Source organism: Ipomoea nil, unplaced genomic scaffold, assembly GCF_001879475.1.
Source record: "Ipomoea nil cultivar Tokyo-kokei standard unplaced genomic scaffold, Asagao_1.1 scaffold3169, whole genome shotgun sequence".
Taxonomy (NCBI): Eukaryota; Viridiplantae; Streptophyta; class Magnoliopsida; order Solanales; family Convolvulaceae; genus Ipomoea; species Ipomoea nil.
The window spans coordinates 2,818,891-2,844,931 of record NW_017619597.1 but is presented as its reverse complement, the minus strand read 5'-3'; the positions used below and the strand labels follow the sequence as shown (position 1 = coordinate 2,844,931).

General features: G+C 30.9%; 3 protein-coding genes and 1 non-coding gene across 4 annotated transcripts; 1 reads left to right on the top strand and 3 right to left on the bottom strand.

Annotated features, from left to right (window-relative positions):
• The first annotated feature begins 11,351 nt into the window (after positions 1–11,351).
• Positions 11,352–13,722, top strand: LOC109167743 (cytochrome P450 84A1-like). Its single transcript, XM_019316869.1, has 2 exons — positions 11,352–12,302; positions 12,987–13,722. Exons 1-2 carry the CDS (start codon positions 11,361–11,363, stop codon positions 13,605–13,607), a joined length of 1,563 nt encoding a protein of 520 aa, XP_019172414.1. The 5' UTR covers positions 11,352–11,360; the 3' UTR covers positions 13,608–13,722.
• A 3,106-nt stretch (positions 13,723–16,828) lies between these two features.
• On the bottom strand, positions 16,829–19,640 carry LOC109167488 (protein FMP32, mitochondrial). Its single transcript, XM_019316508.1, has 7 exons — positions 19,172–19,640; positions 18,906–19,037; positions 18,728–18,787; positions 17,682–17,758; positions 17,497–17,553; positions 17,350–17,416; positions 16,829–17,267 (listed from the first exon to the last, which is right to left on the bottom strand). Exons 1-7 carry the CDS (start codon positions 19,313–19,315, stop codon positions 17,148–17,150), a joined length of 657 nt encoding a protein of 218 aa, XP_019172053.1. The 5' UTR covers positions 19,316–19,640; the 3' UTR covers positions 16,829–17,147.
• On the bottom strand, positions 19,639–19,711 carry TRNAK-CUU. The gene has a single exon. It is a non-coding gene; the product is annotated as a tRNA-Lys (tRNA).
• A 312-nt stretch (positions 19,712–20,023) lies between these two features.
• Positions 20,024–25,234, bottom strand: LOC109167730 (transmembrane and coiled-coil domain-containing protein 4-like). Its single transcript, XM_019316842.1, has 15 exons — positions 24,781–25,234; positions 24,503–24,584; positions 23,794–24,297; positions 23,313–23,478; positions 23,058–23,210; positions 22,711–22,808; positions 22,410–22,501; positions 22,051–22,121; positions 21,824–21,959; positions 21,324–21,383; positions 21,100–21,182; positions 20,943–21,019; positions 20,773–20,843; positions 20,514–20,571; positions 20,024–20,429 (listed from the first exon to the last, which is right to left on the bottom strand). The coding sequence occupies exons 1-15, from the start codon at positions 25,023–25,025 to the stop codon at positions 20,313–20,315; spliced, it is 2,013 nt and encodes a 670-aa protein (XP_019172387.1). The 5' UTR covers positions 25,026–25,234; the 3' UTR covers positions 20,024–20,312.
• Positions 25,235–26,041: the final 807 nt, after the last annotated feature.

The window sequence follows — 26,041 nt, the reverse complement described above, 5'->3', positions numbered from 1 at the left end:
AGCTAAATTATTAATAACCGATTCTATTACATTTTTATGCAGAATTTTTCTTAAAGATTAATAGTAAAATAAGCCTAAATTATTAATAACCAATTCTATTCTATTTTTTATGCAAAATCTTCCGTAAAAGATTAATAGTAAAATATCTTAATGATTCTTTTCCTTATACTGCTTATTGATTCTTTTCCATTTTTCAGAGTATAGAAAACATTCACATGGCTAACATTTCCTTCCATTATTTTCCATAGTTCCATATTATTATTAATTTTCTTCCCAATATTATTATTAATTGTTTGGGCGTATAGCTTCCTTCCATTCTTTTTCATTTTTTCATATTATTATTAATTGTTTAGGTGAGAACTTGTAAATGAGGATTTGTTTTTATTAATTAATATATAGAATATAAATATAGATTAATATAGAATATAGATTACTAATTAAAATTATGTTTTTTTTTATATTATATTTGAACAATAATATTACAAATTATTATTATTATTATTATTATTATTATTATTATTATTATTATTATTATTATTACTACGGAATAATTATGGCGATCTCATAATTACACCAAAAAAGAAATACACTTTTGACCTATACAATGAGGAATTGAGCATGGATTTCATAACTGTCAAAATCGGCACCGTGAGAATAAAACAACTTAACAAATCAGAACTTCAAAAGTCCGATTACTTCAATAATCAACGCAAAGAACTAAGAAGAATATAATAATAGTCAATTGGTGTATTAAAGGTGATTCCTGCTATATCTTGTCGTGTATATTACAACAAAAACTTAACCACTCCCCATTCTCCAATCACCCGTGAGTCACACATTTTATCGTGTGGCACTTTAAATTCTTGAGCAATGACAGTATAGCAAAAAAATGAAGAGAGAGATTAGAGGAGTCAGCACTCACATCCCTTTAAATGGGCAGGAGTAGGCACCACTCAAAGCGAGATTCACATGAGGCTGCCTTTCATCAATGATAATGAAACTTCAATAGAAGCAAAAAATCAATATATGAAATGGACTTGGAGTAACCGTAGAAATATTCAGAATAAATCATAATCTAGGCATATGTTATGAATAGCTTTTCGTTGAAAAAAGTATTAAATTTGGACAATACAACCATGAAAAACGTATTGTATCTAATCCAATCAAACTACTTGGATGCTAAACCTACCGTTAATTTCGAAACGCGAATGATCAAAGCTGAAGACCTAGTTGGAAAAAAAGGATGCAATATAAAATGAAGACTTATAATTTTTGTAGTCATCAACTCATTGTATTTATAGGTGAAAAATATGAGAATTATAAATTTGTAAAATTTTTCAAAAAGAAAGTATATTTATTTATTTAAGGTATTACCCTAATCAATTATATTTATATTCCTAATCAATTCATCAATTCATTATATTAATATTCCTAATTAATTCATAATATTGATATTACTAAATTTCCATTTTTCATTTGCTTACCAAATAAGCTTTATTAAGTATTTGACCAATAAAATATAAAATATTTAATTAATTTGACTACAAAAGTTTGGGCGGGAAAATGAAATAGGAGGATTTTACTTTTATATATATATAGATAGATTATAATTATTATTATTATTATTTATTTAATTTAATTTCCATTTGACATTTACTTACCAAATAAGTTTTACTACAAAAGTTTTGGGGGGAAAATTTGTTAGGAGGATTTTACTTTTATATATATATATATATATATATATATATATATATATATATATAGATGTTCGTGCATTGTACAAGTGCAACTACTAGTATAAATAATAAGGAAAATATGTCGTTTTTCCTTAATTAATATTTTCAATGCAATGAACGAATATGCTCAATTACTCAAGAGATAATTAACAATTAATGGCATAATATACACTCGTACTTTAATTTCTATTATATTAAATTTGTTGTAACCTATTAGCTCAAACATGATTGATTGATCAAAGAAACTGCAGAGAGTGAAAGTAAGAGACAAGGCCAAGAGGATATTCTTATTCATTCATATCTGTGTCCTTCATATTACATCCAACCACAACATATATAATACACAAATGTAACGGAAGATATAATGTGGTCATAAATCTCCTGACCGTTACATAATCAATAGTAATAATGGCCACACTAAATACATATTTATAACAAAATTATATTAATGCACTACTACAATTATAGAATATTACGTTGGTTATTAAAGTGACGTATAATAATAATTTTTTTACTTTATTTTATTGATATTTTACGTTGGTTAGTCCAAAACCCGTGTAGATCGGATGATGTACGTTTGTTTTGTTTTTTTGTTTTTGTTTTTGTTTTTGTTTTTTTTTTTTTTGTTTTTGTTTTTTTTTTGTAGTAGTAGTGAATAGTGAAGCATATTGGCTCAGTACAAGCTCGATTAAGATAAAATTTGTATTTTATTGACCAGATATTTTGAAACTAATTAAAATTATTTTTATAATTTAACTAATAATTTAATTTTCTTTTACCAAGACTATGTGGTCTAATGGTACCTGGGTTGGACTTCCATTTGGAAGGTTGTGATTTTGAGCCTTAGTGGCTCAGTAGGTTGAACAGATACTACAGAGCCAGTAGCATTCAAAACAAAAAACATTCATAATAAATTTTTGTGGTTTATTTCTTAAAATAATTTTCATATATAACAAAATAAAGGAGTAATTTGCGCATTAAATATTTAACTAGTATTTGCGCCCGTGTGTTGCACGGAATGAATTTGTTATAAATTTTTAAAAATATTTATATCGATATACAATTGTATAAATTATAAAATCGAATATTATATAATATAATTGAAGAATTGAGTTGCACCGATTATGTTTTATGATGTTATCAATGCTTGAATTCGAATAAATAATTGCCCAATTAATAGCTAACGTGTAGATATACGCATTCGGTGTTGCAACTTTAGAGATTTTATATATCAGTGTTTATAATTTGTATTAATTGGGCTAATTAGCTCGTTGTCTAGCAACTCAGTTATATAAATTATTTATATGGAAGATATATTTTCTATGTAGATCAGCTATATAGCAATTTTGTCATTTTTGTATATAAAAAAACATAATATCAATGGCTTAAATTATACATTATTGAAAATCTCTTTATAGCTAGACGACATTGGTAGTAGTAACGGAATTTTATCCATCATCGTCTAAAGTTAAAACTATCAGACTATCAGGATGGGTGACTCGGAAAAAAGTAACATACAATTAACCGTGATTAAAGACTAATTTTTTCAGTAATAACTCAAATATTATATAGTGCAATTAAAGATATAGTTTCGCCCGTGAATTTGTTGTAATATATTAAGAATATCTGGATTGATATATAATTATTTAAATTAGAACATTAAATATTATATAGTGCAATTGAAGATATAGTTTGGATCATTTATATGTTTTGATGTTATCGTTGCTTGAATTTAAACAAATAATTGCTCAAATTAATAGCTAATATGTAGATATACGCATGCAGTGTTGTAACTTTGAAGCTTTTATTTATCATTGTTTAGTATTTTTATAAATTAGGCAAACGTGCTCATTCTTTAGCAACTCGGTTATAGGAATGAATTGTTATCCTAATTCATTTGTATGAAAAATATATTTTTTTTTTGTCTAAATTGCTTTAAAAAATTTTTATTTTTTTTGTGTGTAGATATATAGCAATTTTGTCATTAAAAAAAAAAAAACATAATATCACCAATTGTATTTACACATTATTAAAACCTCATATTGTAGACGACATTGGTAGTAGCAACATAATCTTGTCCGTCCTCGTCTATAGCTAACATCTTCAGTCCATTAGAATGGGTGACTCGGGTGAAAATATATCATCGTAAAATATCAGTCAATTAGTAATATCATATTCATTTTCAACCAATTATTCTTTTTATTTTTCGTCAATTAATCAATTAGAATATCATACGCAATGGTATTTTTACCTAATTTCAGTTTTATTTTTAATTGGTGATGTAGAATATTATTATTGAAATATTTCCGTTCCATTTTTAATTTACCTTTACTATTGTTTAAAATATGCCTTTATTATTGATGATGTAGAATATTATTATTGAAATATTATCTTTTCATTTTTAATTTACTTTTACTTGATGATGTAGAATATTATTATTGAAATATTTTCGTTCTATTTTTAATTTCTGTTCTTTTGTTTTAAATTTTGAAAGATTTATTATGATATAATTGGTTCACATATTTCAATTATTTATTTTTTCTTTAATTATTATAAACAGAAATGATATTGTATTAATTAATTTATGATATTTATCAAATTGTATTTTTTAAAAATATAAGATTTACACATGTTATGAGGGGTTAAAAAAATATTTTAAAATGATTTTTTATTAGTATGAATTTTTATTTTAAAATATTTTATAGCAATCCAAACACTCCATTAGCCTCCCATAAAAAACGGATAAAAGAAAAGCCATTTCATTAAGGAAATTAAAATTAATTAAAGTAAATCAAATCATGCTATATTTATTTGTAAGTGTATATTAATTTTATTTTGAAATCATTGGTTCACATATATGAATTTTTTTAATTATTATAATTTATAAACAGAAATGATATTCTACTAATTAATTTATAATATTTATCAAATTGTAATTTTTAAAAATATAAGATTTACACATGTTATTGGGGGAGGGGGGGGGGAGGGGAGGGGGTAAAAAATATTTTAATTTTTTTTATTAGTAAGTATTCAAAAAATAATAATAATTTCCAGCAACTCAAACACTCCCTTAGTCTCCCACAAAAAACTGATAAAGAAAAGTCATATCATTAAGGAAATTAAAACAAATTGAAGTTAAATCTAATCATGCTATATTTATTTGTAATTGTATATTAGTTTCATTTTGAAATCATTGGTTCATATATTTGAATTATTTATTTTTTTCTTTAATTGTTATAAATATAGATGATATTGTACTAATTAATTTATGATATTTATGAAATTGTATTTTTTTTAAATGTAGTGTTTTACCCGTGTGTTGCACGGAATTTTTTTTTTTTGTTTTTTTTTTTTGTTTTTATGAATTTAAAATTAAAATAAAAAATAAAAAATTTTTAAAATGTACAATATAATAATATAGTTGGACTTTTATATATTTGGTCAAGTATCTATTTTCATAACATACAAAATTTAAATTTAAATTTTGTATGGTTAATATAATCTCTAATCATGTACATATTTAGATAAATTTATAGAAAAAATTCATATAATTAAGTTGATTTATTCCAAATTGCATTATATATATATATATATATATATATGTATGTATATATATATATATGTATATATATATATATATATATATATATATTATTAATTCTAAAAATATGAATAATAATAACTAAGAGAATTGTACTTAGAAATCAATAAAAATGTAAAATATTCATGTTTTGTTAATTTTATAATTTTTTTCTTTAATTATATTTCATATTTTATTAATTATAATTTAATGAAATTGTCACAAATATTTCTAGAGAAGGAATCTTTTATTTCTCAAATTTCTTAATTATATTATTTATAATTACCAAATATTGTGGAAATTACAATAATAATTTCATTAATTATATTAATTATAACATTTTTTCTCTTCCAATATTTAAATACATTACCATAATAATTACACAAAAGAAGGAAAGAAAAATTATGAGAATAATTACCTTTAATAAATTAGGAAATTATATTAAAAATAATATATATATATATATATATATATATATATATATATATATATATTAAGGTAAGTATATTTATTTTGTGCCCAATAATATTATACATTAAGTATAAAAATATATATGTATATAAATTACCATAATAATTATTCCGAAAAAGGTGACAACACATAATTATTAGGAAATAATATTAATAATTAATTATTAAGGCAAGTATAATTGATTTTGTACTAATAATATTATACATCTATACACTTTTAATTCTATATTGATAAACATAATCTGTGTATATACTTTAAAAAAATATTCATTATTAAAAAGGGAATATAATTTAAAAAGTAAATTATTAATTATATTACCTAATATAATTGTCCTACTAATTAATTCCATGCTACTATGTATAATAATTCATATATTTGAAAACTTTTTAAAGCTAAATACCTATTAATTGCTTTAATAATTAAGATAATTTTTAGTCAATCAATATTCAATAGTACTAAATGTATTATTTTGAATTTTTATAAATAAGATATAATATTATTAAACCGAAATAAATAAAATAATGTGTACATATTACCAAAGATTTTATAATAGTAATTTTTATTGCCTAATTGAATTTGTCAATTATTAAACATTGTTTATGGTAATTATTGTATGACATTTAATACTAAAATTATTAGGTAGAATTTTTATAATTAAGGTATAATATTATTACGGAATGAGGCATCGCCGGGCTGTCAATAAGGCATTGCCGAGGCGACTTCAATTTCGCCGGAGACCTTTCCACCGACAGAGGAGTTGAAGAAACCAGACCATTCGTTATAGAAGAATCGGACCCGAATCTGCGTATACAGGGTTTTTTTTTTAAAAAAAAAAAATTAGTTTGAATTTTGTGTTCTGGAGGATATAATATCACTGTAGCTCTCTAGTGATGTGTGATTTACTATTTTTATCTTCTGTAAAAATAGATCCCGAGCAATTAAATGCTGTGAAGGAGGCATTGCATGTATCTACTGCTCCATCAACCATAATGTGTTGAGATGCTGAGCAAAATCGTGCTCTGGAATTTTGCAAGCAATGTGTTGAGCAGGGGAAGGCTGGAAGTTTGTATGTTTCTGGGTGTCCAGGGACTGGAAAGTCACTCTCAATTGAAAAGGTCAAAGAAGCATTGGTTGATTGGGCTAAAAAGGTAATGCTCTTATCATCATCATCACGTGGCTTGATAATAGATACTCTGAAATATGAGGGGCAGGCAGTTTGAACACATAGCACAATGTTTGGGAGCTACAGTATTTTTTTTTCCATATAAATATGATACATGCATTTTTTTGTAATTCAGTTGATTAGTAGATATTTCTGCTGAGTGAATCACATCTGTTAGCTTTGTAAGAGTGTATGCAAGTTAGAGACCTTACTTATTCTTTTTAAAGAAAATTACATTTTCTTGATTGTAAACAGTATTGGACGCATGTTGTCTTTGATCTGTATATATTACATACTGGTAAACTTGATATAACATGTACAAATCTCAAAGTCAACATACTAACTCTAAGTTTAAGAAAATCTTACAAAATTATCAAATTTACCATCGTTATATCCTCGATCGCATCTTCACAATCTTCTCAGTAAAATATAAACATATTCATCGTTTTTCTTAATATTTCATTTCCTTTTGAATATATTCATTTCTTTTTTTTTCCTTCATAAAAAGAATTAATATTGATTTCTATTCATTTTTCCTAATAATTGTCGATTAATTGGCCTGATTTCCATGTCGATTAGGATATTAATAACGGATTTCTGTGTGAAATATTCATTTCCTTTCTGATTCAAAAATAATATAATTATAAAAATATAATTACTGATTATATTTCTAATAAAATATTAATATATTCATTTCATTTTTCCTTCATAAATAATTAATATAAGTATAATAATTATAATCATATAATTACTGATTATATTTTAAATGAAATATGAGTATATTCATTTCCTTTTTCACTCATAGAAAGAGTCAATATTCATTTTCATTTCTTTTTCCTTCATAATTTTTTCATAATATTTCATGTGGTGGTTACTAATTTTTTCGTAGGGAAAGGGGTGTTATATTTTCAATAAATTTTAATATTAAATCTTTTTTTCATTTGGCCTGATTCCTGTGTCTATTAGTAACAAAATATTAATAATAGATTCTCGTGTGTAAAATTCATTTTTTTGTGTTCATATTCATTTCCATTTTTCTTCATAAATAATTAATATTAATATAATTATAATAATATAATTACTGATTATATTTTAAGTGAAATATGGATATATTCATTTCCTTTTTTATTCATAGAAAGAGTTAATATTTGTTTCCATTTCTTTTTCCTTCATAATTTTTTCCTAATATTTCATTTGGTGGTTACTAATTTTTTTTGTAGGACAAATTGTGTTATATTTCCAATAAATTTTTAATATTAAATCTTTTTTTCATTTGGCATGATTCCCATGCCTATTAGTAAGATAATATTAATAATAGATTTTCGTGTGTAAAATTCATTCATATTTCTGGTCATAAAAACAATCTGGTACGTTTGTAATATTCACTTTCAATCACAAAAACAATTTGGTACATGTTTAATAATCATTTCCTTTTTCCTTTACCTTAATTTTCTGTGTAGCAAATTAGTTATTTACTTATTAAGCACATTTTTTTTTTAATTCGAGTCCATTTTTAATATTAATTTCTTTTTTTCTTTTGGTCTGATTTCTGTGCCAAAAGCTGTGTTATATTTTTAGTGAAATATATTCGTTTTTCTTCATATTTCATTTCCTTTTGAATATATTTATTTCTTTTTTTTTTCCTTCATAAAAAGAATTAATATTGATTTTTATTCATTTTTCCTAATAATTGTCGATTAATTGGCCTGATTTCCATGTCGATTAGTAACATGATATTAATAACAGATTTCTTTGTGAAATATTCATTTCCTTTCTCGTTCATAAAAAGAATTAATATTCATTTCCACATAATTAAAAAGTAATATAATTATAAAAATATAATTACTGATTATATTTCCAGTAAACTATTATATATACATTTCATTTTTCCTTCATAAATAATTAATATAATTATAATAATTATAATAATATAATTACTGATTATATTTTAAGTGAAATATGAATATATTCATTTCCTTTTTCACTCATAGAAAGAGTTAATATTCACTTCCATTTCATTTTTCCTCATAATTTTTTCTAATATTTCACGTGGTGGTTACTAATTTTTCGTAGGGAAAGCGGTGTTATATTTTCAATAAATTTTTAATATTAAATTTTTTTTTTCATTTGGCCTAATTCCCGTGTCTATTAGTATAACAGAATATTAATAATAGATTTTCGTGTCTAAATTTTATTTTTTTCCTTTCATATTCATTTCCTTTTTTCTTCATAAATAATTAATATAATTATAATAATATAATTACTGATTATATTTTAAGTGAAATATGGATATATTCATTTCCTTTTTTTCATTCATAGAAAGAGTTAATATTTGTTTCCATTTTTTTTCTTCATAATTTTTTTCTAATATTTTATTTGGTGGTTACTAATTTTTTTCTTAGGGAAAACTGTGTTATATTTCCAATAAATTTTTAATATTAAATCCTTTTTTCATTTGGCATGATTCCCATGCCTATTAGTATAACAGAATATTAATAATAGATTCTCGTGTGTAAAATTCATTCTTATTTCTGGTCATAAAAACAATCTGGTACGTTTGTAATATTCATTTTCAATCATAAAAACAATATGGTACAATGTTTAATAATCATTTTCTTTTTCTTTTACCCTAATTTTTTGTCTAAAGCAAATTAGTTATTTACTTATTAAGCACATTTTTTTAATTCGAGTCCATTTTTAATATTAATTTCGTTTTTCTTTTAGTTTGATTTCTGTGTCAATTAGTAACAGAATATTAATAACAAATTTCATTATTACAATTAATTCTTTAGTTTTTTTTTTTTTGAATTAGAATAATGATAATTGTAATTATATTAATTAATTAATTGTATGAATATTTTTTTGCAATGAGATACAGATCTACTAATATGCAATGTACCCAGATGTGTTCTCCTGCCTCAAAGCCTAATGAATCATACACATGTTGCATCTTAAATACGCGTAGATATAGACATTCATTTTTTTTTTTTTTGAGAATGCTAATCGATTCACTGATAGTTGAAGGTAGATAACAATACTTATAATATGAAATTAAACCTTTTGGAAGAATAATATGAAATTAAACTCAAATCCAAGTTACTTTACATCTATTAATCCCTAATTGAGATTATATAAAAAGGAAATGTAGATTTAAATGATTTCATCTAAGAGCTTGTAAATATGGTGACTGATTTAGTGTTTTTAGAGAGACAACGTGCTTTACCAATTCGCCAGGAAGAACCAATCTCATGCCGGCCTGGATCTCGCGGGAAGTGATTATCGGCTTCTTGTTGTAGTGGGCCAAGCGAGTCACCTCTTGGGCGAGCTTCAAGAAGATATCGTTGATGAAGCTATTCATGATGTCCAAACTGCAAAATATATTGAAATACGTGAGAATATAGTTAGAAAAATGTAGAAAATTCATACAAAAAGAAAGCAGAACGATGAGTCTGAGATTCTTTGATTGAAGAAGCTCTTGTATTTATAGGTAGAAAATACTAATTCAAAAGGAAAGTATAATAATTTATTTATTTAAGGAAAAGTATAATAATTTATTTATTTAAGGTAATAACATTATTATTATTATTATTATTATTATTATTATTATTATTATTATTATTATTATTATTATTATTTATTTATTTATTTAATTTCTATTTGACATTTACTTAACCAAATAAGTTTTACTACAAAAGTTTTGGGGGAAAAATTTGTTAGGAGGATTTTACTTTTATATATATATAGATATAGATAGATTCCATTTGACATTTACTTACCAAATAAGTTTTACTACAAAAGTTTTGGGGGGAAAATTTGTTAGGAGGATTTTACTTTTATATATATATATATATATATATATATATATATATATATATATATATATATATATATAGATTTAGACAACTATTAAAAAAAAAAAAAAAAGTACGCAATTACAATATATATTTGACAATACAATGACAAGATCAAATACAAAATTTTTATTCACATTTAAGGGTATCCTTAATTTGTATATTTATAATGAATAGTTATAGAAATTTAAAGAAGTTGGAAATATTTTATACCATATATATATATATGTGTATAATTCATACAAGTCTAAAAATTAAATTAATATGGGATTTTTTTAGAAATTCTCTCTTTTTTAGGTATGAAGGTAATTAAAATAATTACTACGAGTATTATTGAAATTAATAACTATAAAAATCGTAAAATCAAAATTAATTAGGAAACTAAACAAATGTGAATTCATTCTTCCAATAAGGTCTCCAATAAATGTGAATTCATTCTTCCAAAAGATGTGAATTCATGTAGACTTGGAGGGTGGTAAAATTCATCCATGCCTACCTCGGTACTAAATATCATTCTACTGCGTATATAAATATAAGATTTTTGTTGAACAGAACGATCCATGCAATATAGAAAAATGGGTTTTCTTGTTGAAGCTTTAGGGGATTATGAATCCATGATTTTATCCTTGGTTGTTTTCCCTGTGTTGTTGTTCTTTCTTGTTTCTAGGTTTCTCCGAAAACCTTATCCGCCTGGTCCGAAAGGTTGGCCGTTGATCGGCAACATGAACTTGATGGACCACTATTCACACCGCGGCTTTGCCAAGCTGGCACGACAGTACGGCGGCTTGCTACACTTCCAGATGGGTTCTGTCCACGTGGTGGTGGTTTCGGGCCCGGAGGAAGCCCGACAAGTCCTCCAAGTACAGGACAATGTATTCTCTAACCGCCCAGCCACCATTGCTATTAGCTATCTCACTTATGATCGGGCCGATATGGCTTTCGCCCACTACGGCCCGTTCTGGCGTCAAATGCGAAAGGTTTGCGTGATGAAGCTGTTCAGCCGTAGGCGGGCCGAATCGTGGGATTCCGTCCGCGACGAGGTTGATAAGATGGTGCGGGCCGTGGGCGCGAGCGTCGGGTCGGTCGTGGACATTGGCGAGCTGGTTACCGGGCTGACCCGAGATATCGTTTACCGGGCCGCTTTTGGGTCGAGCTCGAGTGACGGAAAAGAGCAGTTCATTACCATATTGCAAGAGTTTTCAATGCTGTTCGGAGCGTTCAACATCGCAGACTTTTTCCCTTGGCTAAAGTGGGCCGACCCACAGGGCCTAAACGCCAGGCTCGTCAAGGCCCGGGGTTCGCTCGATGTTTTCATCGACAACATCATCGAGGATCATATGCAGAAACGTAAGGATAACAAAGGAGGGATTAACATTGGATCCGACACGGACATGGTGGATGAGCTGTTGGAGTTTTACAGCGAGGAAGCCGCAGTGAATGAGACAGAAGATTTGCAAAACGCCATTAAGCTTACTAGGGATAACATCAAAGCTATCATTATGGTAATTAGTCCATAAACTAAATCCTTTAATTTATTATTTATTTTCTAATATTTTCAATTAAAACAAATATTCTTTCATTCTCGTCCTCACACAACAATATACACAAATTAAGAATAATTAATTGGTTAACTTGATAATCGATCATAAAGATACAAATTTGATCCTTACCTAGTAAGAACGACCTATTTATCTCCTTAATTAGAGTCAATTAACTATTTGCTAGTTAGGGCTGTACATCCTAATGCGTGCTGGTGACTCACGGATCTCTAAGTCTCTAATTATATACTCCGTATTATATATAAATAATATTGGCACGTAGCCCATAGTCCAAAAAAGCCCGCTCCTTGGCAGGCTATTATTTGTGAAATTCACCCTGTATCTAAGTAGGGTCGGGCCAAACCGAGCTGAGCTAGCGGGCAAAACCCGTTTTGACAGCTGGACAAAAGAGCCCACTCCTTTACCGGCTATTATTTTTGAAATTCACCCTCTATCTAAGTAAGGTCGGGCCGAGCCGAGCTAGCGAGTAAAACTCGTTTTAACAGATTTACTCTATCTTTTCAATTTAAGTATGAAATTTATTCAATGCACACCCTAAAAAATAATAATAATAATTTGATTTTGACATTTTTGGTTATATTATATTGAATATTGAATTTACCCAATCACGTACTTTGATTACTTTAGGATGTAATGTTTGGGGGAACAGAAACGGTGGCGAGTGCAATTGAGTGGGTGCTGGCGGAGCTGATGAAATCGCCGGAGGATCTTAAAAGGGTTCAAGAAGAGCTGAGCACCGTGGTGGGCCTTGACCGGAAAGTTGAAGAAGCCGACTTGGAAAACCTCACATTCTTGAAATGCGTCCTGAAGGAGACTCTCCGCCTCCACCCACCCATCCCTCTCCTCCTCCACGAGACGGCGAAGGCCTGCGAAGTCAACGGCTACTACATTCCGGCGAGGTCGCGCGTGGCCATCAATGCATGGGCCATCGGACGCGACAGAAACAGCTGGGAAGACGCGGACAGCTTCAAGCCCGACAGATTCCTCAAACCAGGGGTAGCAGATTACAAGGGGAACAACTTCGAGTTCATTCCATTCGGATCGGGCCGGAGATCCTGTCCGGGCTTGCAACTCGGGGTTTATACTTTGGAGGTGGCGGTGGCCCATCTTCTTCACTGTTTCACTTGGGAATTGCCTAATGGGATGAAACCAAGCGAGATGAAAATGGAGGACGTGTTTGGACTCACTGCACCACTCGCCAATCGACTCGTCGCCGTGCCCGCTTCACGCTTGTCCTGCCCGCTTTAAAATGAATTGAAGCACTTTATATATATTATATATATATGTATGACTGAAGAATTGATTTATTTGGCCCCTACAGGCCGGCTACAAACATTAATGTTCGATCTGCTTGTTTTCTTTTTCATATTTCTTGTTCTTCAATCCGTGTTACTGCAAGACTTGATTTCGAATATGCAGGAAATAGAAGCATTTTATTACTTTTAAGAATTTTGCTTATTGCTAGCTAGTGTACGTTTATATGGCTTATAGTCTTAGAATAATTTATCAGATAAATCTGAGTGCGTATTAAAGTAGGGATGGCAATGTGCCCCGTCCCTGTTAGGAACGGGAACGAGGACGGGAAAAAAATTCGGGGATCGGGAACGGGGATACACCTCCCAGCCCCGCCCCGTTCCCGAATAATTAAAAAAAAATTTATATATATTTATATATATATATATATATATATATATATATATATATATAATTCTTTTAGGAATTATAAATTAGATTATACATACTGTGCTCTACTGATTTAAGCATAAAGAATATACCTTACATACTGATATTGTGTATATATTATATATTATTTCAATTTTTTTCTTTTTTATTTTTAAAAATTGTAATAATTTGACACTTTAATTATGGATTGACCGGCGATGGGGATTCTCCGTCCCCGCCAAATTCTCCGCGGGGACGGGGATGGAGATTTTTTTCAAATTCCCATCGGGGACGGGGATGGGGATAGGGTCGGGGTAGCGGGGGCGGGGAGTATAGCCCCGCCTCGTTAACATCCCTATATTAAAGTCTCGGGCTTCGTCTCCCGCAGTCTTTTTTTTTTAATTAATTATTTTAAAAAATATATTTTTAATTTTAAAATTGGTAACCGCCAACCTATTTTTAGATAAACAGGTCATTTTGAGTTGAATTGCATGAGTTAATGTTATTCAAGATTTCAATTGCAAATTTTTTTATTTTTTTTTTGAATTCAATTACCTAGCTATTTGACCCTTATTTTTATTAATAATAGTAAAATTAATTAAATTTTTTTTGTTTTGAATGCTACTGACTCTATTACAATGTAGTATCTGTTCATATACTTTCTATTTTAAACTTTGTATTAATTGTGGATCCAATTGAAAACATGAAAAATATTTTTTGTAAAATTATTTTCAAAAAAAAAATTAATTTTTTAATGTTTATTAAAGATCAACAAATTAATTTTTTTTTTAGTTTATTTTCTTAAAAATAAACATATTATTTGTTATATAGTACTTAAAAATAAAGAATTCAGAACATATTATTATTGTTTGGAAACTAAAAAAGAGATGAGAGAAAAAATTAATACTTTAAAATAAAAAATTGGGAAAATGGCACTTTTTACCCCTGAGTTATATACTTATAGCACTTTTCCCCCCTCAATTATTTAGGTAAGCACATTAGTCCCTTCAATTATTCTAAAAGTGGTGTCTTTTCCCCCTAATATATTAAATTGACATTTATACCCTTAAAGTAAATATTTTATTTATTTTATTACTCCAACAAATTATTGTGTATACGTAGGGATGATCACGGTTCGGTTTGAATTGAACCGGATACTAAAGCAATCAAATTAATAGTTTACGGTTATAATTCAGATCTAGAACCCAATATTTAAATGTCAATTTATTAAAATTATGTATCAAAAAAATTGAATCTTGAACCGTGAACCGGTGGTTCCGGATCTGATTCGCGATTTTGAACCGTCTTTATTTTAAAATAGTCTAAATTCAACAATAAATGTATTTTATTTTTTCAGTTCGGAACATGAACCGTCCGTTCCGGTTCACGATTTTAATAAACTCTAAATATCGAATTTCGATTCTAAATTGTAATTGAAATATTTCGGTTTGGTTGCTATAGTGTTTGTTTAGTTTGAACCAAATTATGGTCATAATTTGTTGGAAAAAAAAATAAATTAAATATTTAGTTTAAGGGTAAATATGTCCATTTAACATTTCAGGGGGAAAAACAGCCACTTCAATAATTTAGGGGGAAAAATACTATAGGTATATAACTCAGAGGAAAAAGTGTCATTTTCTCTAAAAAATTCAGAAAAGGTATTCCAACTAAAATTTAGGAAGACATTCTGTCAAATTTGGCATGTTTTCCTTTTGACAAGAATGAATATTTTCTTTCGGCTTTATTTTCCTTAAATACTCAAATACAGAAATATTCTAAATATAATTTTTCAAGTTTCTAAATGGACCATTATTTTAAATTATTTAAACTCATTATTAACTTTAAAATTTTATATTAATATTTGTTTAAATTATTTATTAGTGACCTCGCCCATGTGGGAGAGAAAGTATATTTGAACAGATACTACAATGTAATAGAGTCAGTAGCATTCAAAAAAAAGAATTATTTATACTATTTTATTATCCAATTATTAATTTTAAAAATTAATTTTGAATTAAATATATTTTTAAAAAATTTAACAAACATAGGCAATTTATATCAAGCACCTTGTACTCAGATGACACCTCTATACCTACCCTTGAGAGAATGTCATAGGATTGAACTTCGGTGGTGGGATATTGACTCATTGGGTTGCATTGCTTAGAGAAAGTATAGAACACATTATGAACCCAACTAAATTGAAAAAATGAGGTACAAAATTTCATAACACATACATGTGTTATATATTTATTTATTTTTCAAATTTAATTTAGATATATGATTTGTTAACATAACATTATGGACCCAATTGAATTGAAAAAATGAGGTACAAAACTTCATAACACATACACATGTTATATATTTATTTATTTTTCAAACTTGATTTAGATACATAATTTGTGTTCATAGACACAAAATTTATATCATAAAACACAACTATTAATTTGTTCCAGGTACAAAATTCATACTCATAAGGTACAAAATTTCATAACACAAGACACAAAAAGTCATAACATAAAACACATGAACCAAGACCTATAGTGCACTATGAACCTAGTCCATGGTATAACGAAAAAAAAAAAAAAAAAAAAAACCCACAGGCCTTGATAGAGCCAAAACCGGCAAACATTTTTTAAGCCCGCTAATTTGGTAGGCTTTGGCAAGCTCCACCTAATCCACCCTGTCTACTAAGACAAACTTTAATAATGCCATAACAATCTCCCTAACTTGCAAGAAAAAAACACCAAACCTTGTTGCTACACGAAACAAACCCACCCCATTCTGAAAATAAAAATTAACCCCAAATCTTTAAGATATCTGGAAAAGTAAGACAACATTTTTATACGGTGAATCAAAACACACAAACTAATACATTAACTACTACAAATTGGAGGAGAATTCTCTCTACCAATGGTTTATATTCTGTACTTTAGATGGTACAGCTAAACAATTGACAAGTGAGCTAAAGAGAAAAGACCTTATGAGGTAAAAAGATCCAGGTCTACCTACATTAGCTACTACACTATTTCAAGTGTGTGGTTCAACTTCCCTTTCTCCAAACAATTCAGCAATAAGAATATCGGAACTCGAATTTCTATAAATAATCAATCACTGTAACGCGACATCTCACTTCAGAATGCGGATTACGGCCAAACCAACAGCGGATATAGAGACTATACTACCTATGCAATACTTTACAACATCGTATTTTGCTGCCTCCAGCTGTGCCCTCAATGAATGAATTTCCTGGATCATACATACAATTAGATACACGGTCCCAATTGGATCAAGAGTTCTTAGGGTGAATATATGTGGTGTGTGTACTCACTCGATCAAGTTTGTTATCGAGGTTGGAAATTTCCTGGCACTGGTTAGCTAACTCGTCCCGGATTCTCCTGAAATAGACAGAGCAATAGCAATTTGTATGCAGAAGAATATGATTACAAAAGACACAAGTGTGAGATTGACTATTTACCCCCTCTCGAGATTCTGATCCAGCCGATTGCCAGCAGTGACTTTGTCGATTTCATACCTGGATGAATATATATACATCTCAAAGTTGAAAACCAACCAAAAAGAAAAAAAAAAAAAAAACAAAACAAAACAAAACAAAAAAGAAACTCGTAACAGTTCCAGGGAGTCGGAGATTTTCAAACAAACCTCAATTCACTGCGCATCTTTTCAATATCAGTCCTGAGCTTTTCAGTCTCACGTTGCAACAAAGAGAAGTGGTTTTCCTACATTAAGAATAAAAAGTACAACCAGTGAACCAAGCATGAAAGTTCTTTCAAGTTTACCATATGCCTAGGGGAAGTTAAAAAGAAAAGAAAAAAGAAATTCATCTTGCATATTTCTAACTGAACTACAAAGAAACATTTTTTACAGCCAACTCAAGAAATTGTCCTCGCATCATCCTACAACATATTAAGCACATAACATAATCTTTGAATTAGCAGATTTGCAAGCAACAATAAAGCATATGGCATTTTTTTCATTAGTCACAGAGCATGCTCCTAACACACACTTAGGAAGAACTCAACAAAAGTTGCTTCTCCATCAAAGTGGAGAATGCTTCAGAGTTCAGAAGTCCACCTTGCACAATCCAAATGCATAAGGTGAATTAGCTGGTATATTTTCATCAAAAGTTCAGAAAATATAAAATTAGTAGAGGGGCTTAATCAAAGAAGAAATGTCCCCAAGACCAAGGAATGTTTGAATGTCAAACCAGGTACTCTGTTGGAAATTAAACATGACTTTTCATGTTGACGTTTTTTAACAGCCTTCAGAGGTTCATATCTCGGTGGTTATTTGATGAACTTAAAAACATCGCGTTTCCATGGAAACTAATGAAGTTCAGTTTCTAAAGAATCAAACAGCTGGAATTGAAGGCCATAATAGAGAGTTATTAGCAATTTAGTTAAATTTGTTAGTTTAGCCTCACACAACCATAATTCCATAAGATTGCCATCAACTAGGCAATCATTAACACAGTGTTGCTAAACCTTTTCATTACATTCATAAAGTATGCATTTCCTACGAACCTTACTAAACCATAAAAAGAAAGAAATAATCCAAAAGTTGTGGAACATAGAAATTTCCGAGTGCAAAAGTATCAATAAGAACAGAATTTGCAGTAACCAATTGCTAGGGCAAGATGCTCAAACCTTAGATTAATCAGTTGGAGTACATAGATTCTAAAACCATACCTGAGAGCTCTGAACTTCAGATTTGAATTTAGACAAATTTGTTTCATGAATCATCTCAATCTACACGAAGAGAGAACACACTGCAAGTATGAGAAGTTGTGCACCCCATTATTGTGATAAGTGAAAATTAAAAACTATTTTCCAACAACTCATAATCTCTGTGCTTCTATAGGCTTACTTTCTGGGATTCAGTTTTTGAAACATAGGAGTTAGCTACATGTTCCAAGCTATCGTTCAAAACATCCTTCAAAGCTGCCGTGAGGGCCTCGGCTACCTTGGATGGCACGCCTTGAGATTCCAATCTCCTCACCTTATGACACAAGTTTCGAATCTTTAGGCAAAAAACAAACAATAGAAATTCCCAAACTACTTGCAACCAAATACGTATAAACATTTTCAGAAGAATTAAACCCAAAACAAATATTTAAAAAAATGATGATTTACCAGAGCAAGAGTATCGACGATAAACAAGTGGTTGGAGGTGGAACCAGAGTGCTGAGAAATGTTCCGGATGCATTGGAATCGGGTTGGCCCGCCCAACCTGGTTCCCAAATGCACACCCATGCGCTTCGCCGCATATGCGGCCATCTGACGGCGATTCACCACGCTCAGCCGGAAATCAAAGAAAAACGAACCGCCAGCAGTTCAATTATCAATTATCTATGAAATGAAATGTTCACCGATTGTGTTGTCATGGCATATATAGTTAATAGTTGGTATCAATTAGCGGAGAACATGGTAAAACTTTTCTCGGAGATCGCGAAAATTTTGTTATTTTTTATTATTTAGATTAGATTAGATTTTTTTCTACCCATTCCATGAGCTTTCTTATTTTGACGGTGGCTGAGGCCTGACTTCTGAGAGGCGTGAATGGGAAACTGAAACCTGGGCGGGAGGGTGCAAAAAAAATTCGCCCACCGTGGGGCTCGAACCCACGACCACAAGGTTAAGAGCCTTGCGCTCTACCAACTGAGCTAGACGGGCTTGTTGAACTAAGTTCAAATAAAATTCAATAATAAAGGTCAGCCCCTCATCCGCAAATTATTCAAGGTAGAACCGTTCACAATTTACCATGTAATTGATTATAGTTTGTTTTGTATTCCCATGTTCCTTTTAAATACTGCAATCACACAATATTAACACAGATTCCATGTATTGTATTCACAAATTCCCTTCTACAATTGTTATGTATTTTTACTCAATAACACAATTTCTATTCTAGAAATTCATAATTTCAATACTAAAAACACAATTTATACGTCATTTTTGTTGCCAGGTGAACCATGGTCGATGGTATAACAACTCCCCCTCATCATTATTAAATTATCAATCTTCTAAGTTACATGGTGCAATTACAATTTCAAAAAACATCAATGAAAATCTCTCATTCTCAGAGTAATGAAATTCTATTGGAATTACATATCTTCTAAGTTTCAAAGCCATTGTAAAAGTTCTGAAGAGAAGAGATATGGTGTATTTACAACAGCAAGAATAACCCCTTTACAGTTTACACCCCCTTCCTCAGTTTTGAATTCTGTACCCTGTCTTGTAAGCTGAAAATCAACGGCAAAATATGACGCAAGTCCTATCTCGAAGCGCGACCAAAAACAGGATAATATGTGTCCAGCTGAAGCAGTTCTAGAATCTCTTGGCTAGTCCACAAATATGCAGAGTGGCCATCAATCAGTTCTGTTACATCAACCTGTTCATGTAGGAGTTAATTGAAGCGTGCTGCCTGGAATAGCAACTTTGTCGGGGAAAACTTGGAAGTTCATTGAAGACTTACATTCTCGACTCCAGGAACATCAACCGGTTGAATCCCAGCTAGCCCTTGACTCAGGAGACTGTAAAAACAACCAAAAACATTACTGACATGAAAAGGTGCACAATAGATTCATCTGGAGTGGGGACCATAAAGTTTGTCTCAACTCTCAAGTGAATCGAATCAATGTATGTTCTACGTGAGGTGGACATCTCAAATGTCCCAGTCTACCGTTTCCCCCCAAAAAGGGTAACATGTAAAGATGAGATATAGAATGCATAACCTAGCACGAAAGACAATTCCAAGCATCCAATCATTTGTAGAATAGACATTAATAAACCTCCCAGCCACCACCTGCAAAAGATCATGTTATCAAAATAAAGAACAAGTAAAGCATGGGAAGGGGACAAAATGTTTCCACTAGCTGCAGAGTAACAATTGGGAAAGTAAAACCTTTCTAACTGCTTCCCAGTTCACATCTCTAATCCTAATTGGCGCCCCAAGAAGAACAACTCTTTCTACAAGTCCGGCTGCCCAAAAAAAAAAAAAAAAACACATTTCAAACATATAAATAAGTATTAATTCATTCGTTATAATGACAACTACTCACCATTATTGCCACTGGCAGCCAAAATCTGAAGACATTTGAAGATTACTCTTGCCCCCAGCGAAAAACCAACTAGTGTCACAGGCCTGAAAATATCATAGGCAATCAAGAATGAATTTGATAATCTGCAAACTTAGAGTCAAACATAAAATGGCATTTTTGGTGATTCAATTTATGTTTTTTTTATAGTTCAAAGATATAAAAAGAATAATAAAAATAACTAGCACCTGTGCCCTTGCAATCCTTTCTGCAGAACCTCTGCCAGCAGTATTCCAGCCTTATCAGATCTACAAATATACAAGAGGCAACTGATAGCAATTTCTTCCAGAAAGGCAAGATGTAAAAAGAAAGAGAATGCTTTGCTTTTGTAGTGCAAAATAGGACTAGAACTTCTTACAAAATCCAGGAGTTGGAGTACAGTTGTGCCAAATAAAAAAGGCAACAAGCATATTATTAGATATTAAAAATTTAAATTTAAATTTTTTTTTTTTTTTAAAAAGGACCAAAAGGTTAGATCCTACACATAAGGCTAGTGTGTGAAGTAGATTCCAGGAGAGAGAAGCAAGCAAATTTATATCTATTAATGTAATGATTACATTGAAAGCTTGATTAATGATGTAAAAGTGACAAAGTGAAAAGTCAAAACATTGGCCTACTGCACCAAGTTCACTCTTCTGCAAAGAGAATGATTATTAGCCCAAAAAAAACACATAGATAAGTGAACTACCTGTCTACAGCAATTGTCCATTCACTGTCAATAAAATGAGTAAGAGCAAGTAATGTTGCTGGCCAAGCCAAGGCTGTTAAGAAAGAGCTCAATACTGTCATCATGGCACCTCGCTTCATTAATTCAAGAGCAATACCTGCAAGGATGATCTCATCAGCAATATACTATTATAGCCATCATTATAAATAGATGGTTTGTTGAATAGCTACAAGTATAAGATCATTTACTTGAAGTAAGCCAATTCCTAATTGCATAGCTTACAGCCATTAGATGCTTAGACTCCCACTGCAGTGCATATCTGAGTAAACATAAGGGCCAGGAAAAATTTTGCATAAGTAATAGTTCCACATTTTATGCACTTATAAGCCTTGTATAAGAACTATTTGCAAAAGAAGCAATTACACATGAAGTTTCCAATTAAGAACTATCAAGGACTTGTAGTGACATGAATCTGTGTTCTGAGCAAAGTAGAGGGGAATGCCTTTTACAATCCAACATTCATCACAAATCGAAATGAAATAGCAGATATACAGTTGCCAGCATCTAATGAATGCACAAATATGGATACAAAGAAAGGACTCTCCACCTTTCCAAGTTATTGTATTCGCCTTCCCAAGGTCTAAAAAAATCACTCTCCTCGAAAACAAATCCAGTGATTAATATCTCAACTGCTAGCCGCTGAATGAGAAAAAGTCATGTCAAAAGAACTCACCAGAGATATAATCTAAGAGACAAATATAAAATTATATCGAGAAAAACAAACGAGTATTAATGTCAGACAGTAAACAGAGTTACATCCTGCAAAGCCAAAGCCTACCTAGTTAGGTGTAAACAGAGAGAAAGAGTTTTAAAAAAACAATAATCAAAAAAGAAAGACAAGGACTCACGCCTTTGTTATGGTTTTGCCCTATTGTTTTAAACTCAAATTCATCAACATCTCCCATTCTCCGAGCCACTTTAGACCCTGTAAGTCCCGCTCCGGCAGCTGATCCATGGAAGAATCAATAAGAATCATGAGGGATCAAAGCATGCAGTAATTATATATTGATTTTATATGTTAAAACTCCAAAAAATAAAATTAATGACCACTTCAAAAACACAAAAGAAGGTGCATATACGCTCTTCCATTTACATTTCTCAAAGTCTAAAACATATTAGCATGAAGAAGGTATTTACACAGATTTCTGGAAGAATATATCCTAAAATGAATCTATCCTATAGAATATTTGTTTACCTCCAAATGATGCAGCAACTGCGACAGAGCCAACAACACTTCCTGCAGCAGTGGCAACCGCAGCGAACCCACTTGCTCCAATCACAGGAACAAGAGTTCCCAATGTTGGAGCTAAAGCACCAAACCCTGCAGCAATGGCTGGAGCAGCTAAACCTGTAGATGAAGGTCATGGAAGCTGTAAAACAATTATCCTAAGAGACTTTTTACAGCCCAGGGTCGAAACTACAATAGCAAGGAAAAGCAAGGATGACATACCACCAGTAATCGCCATTAATGTTCCTCCTGTCAATGCTGCTGCACCTATGATACCTCCACGTCTCCACTTAGCCCATCTGCTTTTAGAAGATTCGGCTTCTTCCTTGGATTCTTGGGCTTTCAATAAAGCCATTGCTGAACAAGCAACCATGGTCTCAATAGCTTCCTGAAATAGAAACATGCTTTCAAGAAAATACAATAAATTTGGTTTCAAACAAAATAAAGAGTAGTTTCCAAGATGCCCAAAGATCTTTGTAAAGAATGTCTATATTTTATGAAGCGATGCACATCATATATTTCATACAGAATAGAATATCTGGTAAACAAAGTTTCTTTAGATCTTGGGGTGCTAAATCTAGCATCTAGGCATAGTTATAGAAGGCTCTACTCATAGAAAATAATGACATGGGAGAAGAAGCGAATTAACTATTTACACTCATCTGAAAGGCACATATAAACTAGACTAGATGATCAATCATACCACTTTAACCCATTTGACATCAAACCAGGTTGCAAGTAACCGCAAAGACACACGATATCGAGCATCATAGCCCCTTCTTCGTTGAGTAGAAGCATTTTTATTATCCTCTGGTGTAGCTGCCAGACATGCTGAAAGAAGTTCGTACAGGACTGTCAATTTCCTATTATATGAAAGGACCTTTAAGTCTTGTGCTGGCTTTTCATCAAACCCACTAATAGGCTCCATATGTGCATGTCCACTGCTAGATGGTTTGACAAGGGTCTCAGTCTCCGGTTGATTTTCAACATGAGTAGCTTCCCCTTCAGGATTTGACTCTGAGTCAGCAGTTGAGAATTTCTCTCTGCATTCATTCTCATATTCACGCAGCTTCTCCTTCTCAGATTCAAGATCAACAGTTTTCTCTATGCTTGATGCCATAGAATCTATACTGTTTGCCAAAGTAATTTCCCTTTCCAGTACTTCAGAAGAAGCATCCCCACTTCCCTCAGAGAGTAACCTGAGAAACTGAAGTGTAGTAACAATGATATCAGGTAAGTAGAGCTCGAAATGCTAAAAAAATTTAATGGATTAATCTAATCCTTCAGAATTAGGGATGTCAAAACTTTTTAATTTCAATCGTGAAAGTTCAAGTTCAAGCAGCATGGACATTCACTCCAATTTCCAAATGATATCGTTTTATATTCTATTTTGAAGAGATGAGAGTACAAACCGCTCCCACATGACGATTGGCCGGTCCATTACCGGCAGTTTCCTCAAGTCCAGTCCATGCTATAGGATCGATCTCTAGAAACCTATTATCCAGAAATTCGATACAAAAGTGAAATTAAGCAAGCAAAACAAGATGATCACAGACGGAAAACCCAAATATAGAAAGAAAACCAGTTTCATTTCAATTTCTCAGTCCAAACTCAGAGAATTGCGCAGTGAGGATCATATAAATATAAATAGACGTACACATATATATCTAAATATTAACAAACCCGTAACTTGAAGACAGGACGGAGGAGAGAGGATGACTGGTGCACCCAAAGCTGTGGGTCTTCGGAGACGGAATCGCTGCTGCTGCTGCTACCACTGCTGATGCGATCCTGGGTTAGGTCTTCGTTGCCATCGGAGGGAACCCCCAAAGGACGGGTCTGGTGGATCTGGGCCTGGTAAAGGGCCAACCCGAGAAGGGCGGCGGCGGCGTACCTCTGAGTCGGCGCGAGTATCGATGAAGGCGACGACGACATTGAATTTCATTCAACGGAAAGCAATCGCTAAAATCAGAGTGTCCAATTCCGAATCAATCAAACGAATTTCTGTTGTTTTCTTTGTAGCTACACTGCTCTCAGCTCATTCAAAACTCTCGTTAAATCTTCTTCTTATTTTGAATATATATATTATTTGGCATATTTATAGTCTTGCAATATTTGGAATTTCTTGTGGAAACTGGAAAAGCATTGTCGTCATCGCCCACTGTCGCACTGCAATGCAAGCATTTACAATTGGACATTGTTTTAACTTCAAAATGTTAAATTCTCCACATTTTTTTTAATGAGTTAATACCCAAAATCGTCCTCGACTATAGTGATTTTTCTCAATTTCGTCCTAAACGACTTTGGTGACCTAATATCGTCTCACACTTTTGTGTTTCGCTCAATTTAGTCCCAGACTTTTGTGTTTTTGCTCAATTTAGTCCATCATTTGTTATTCTGTCCATTTGGTGTTAAATAAATAGACAATTCAGTAATTTTAATATTGACATCTCTTTACTCATAGACATGTGAACTGCGAAATCCTTTTTTTTTTTACGAATTACTCCCAGAATTACTCCTAAAACTGCTAATATAAAATTTGATTCGCAGGTCCAGGAGTAATTCTGGGTGTAATTCGTACAAGAAAGAGAAATTTCGCACTTCACAAGTTGAAAGTAAATAAAGATCAATATTGACATTACTGAATTGTCCCTTTATTTAACACCAATTTGACGGAATAACAAATGAAGGATTAAATTGAGCGAAACACAAAAGTCTGGGACGATATTAGGTCACCAAAGTCGTTTAGGACGAAATTGAGAAAAACCACTTTAGTCGAGGACGATTTTGGGTATTAACTCTTTTTTTAATTAACATGGATAAGAGACAAATAAAAATTAGGGAAAATGACACTTTTTCCCTTTGAGTTATATACTTATAGCACTTTTCCCCCTCAATTATTTAAGTAAGCACATTAGCCCCTAATATATTAAATTGACATTTATACCCTT

Coding starts and splice junctions, on each gene's coding strand:
- LOC109167743 (XM_019316869.1), top strand. CDS start 11,361: ATGCAATATAGAAAAATGGGTTTTCTTGTTGAAGCTTTAGGGGATTAT. Junction 12,303..12,986: donor ACATCAAAGCTATCATTATG/GTAATTAGTCCA, acceptor TGATTACTTTAG/GATGTAATGTTTGGGGGAAC.
- LOC109167488 (XM_019316508.1), bottom strand. CDS start 19,315: ATGGCCGCATATGCGGCGAAGCGCATGGGTGTGCATTTGGGAACCAGG. Junction 17,554..17,681: donor AAGATGCGCAGTGAATTGAG/GTTTGTTTGAAA, acceptor ATATTCATCCAG/GTATGAAATCGACAAAGTCA. Junction 17,417..17,496: donor GATCAGAATCTCGAGAGGGG/GTAAATAGTCAA, acceptor TGTCTATTTCAG/GAGAATCCGGGACGAGTTAG.
- LOC109167730 (XM_019316842.1), bottom strand. CDS start 25,025: ATGTCGTCGTCGCCTTCATCGATACTCGCGCCGACTCAGAGGTACGCC. Junction 20,844..20,942: donor ACTGGGAAGCAGTTAGAAAG/GTTTTACTTTCC, acceptor GATCTTTTGCAG/GTGGTGGCTGGGAGGTTTAT. Junction 20,572..20,772: donor GGAATTGTCTTTCGTGCTAG/GTTATGCATTCT, acceptor TTGTTTTTACAG/TCTCCTGAGTCAAGGGCTAG.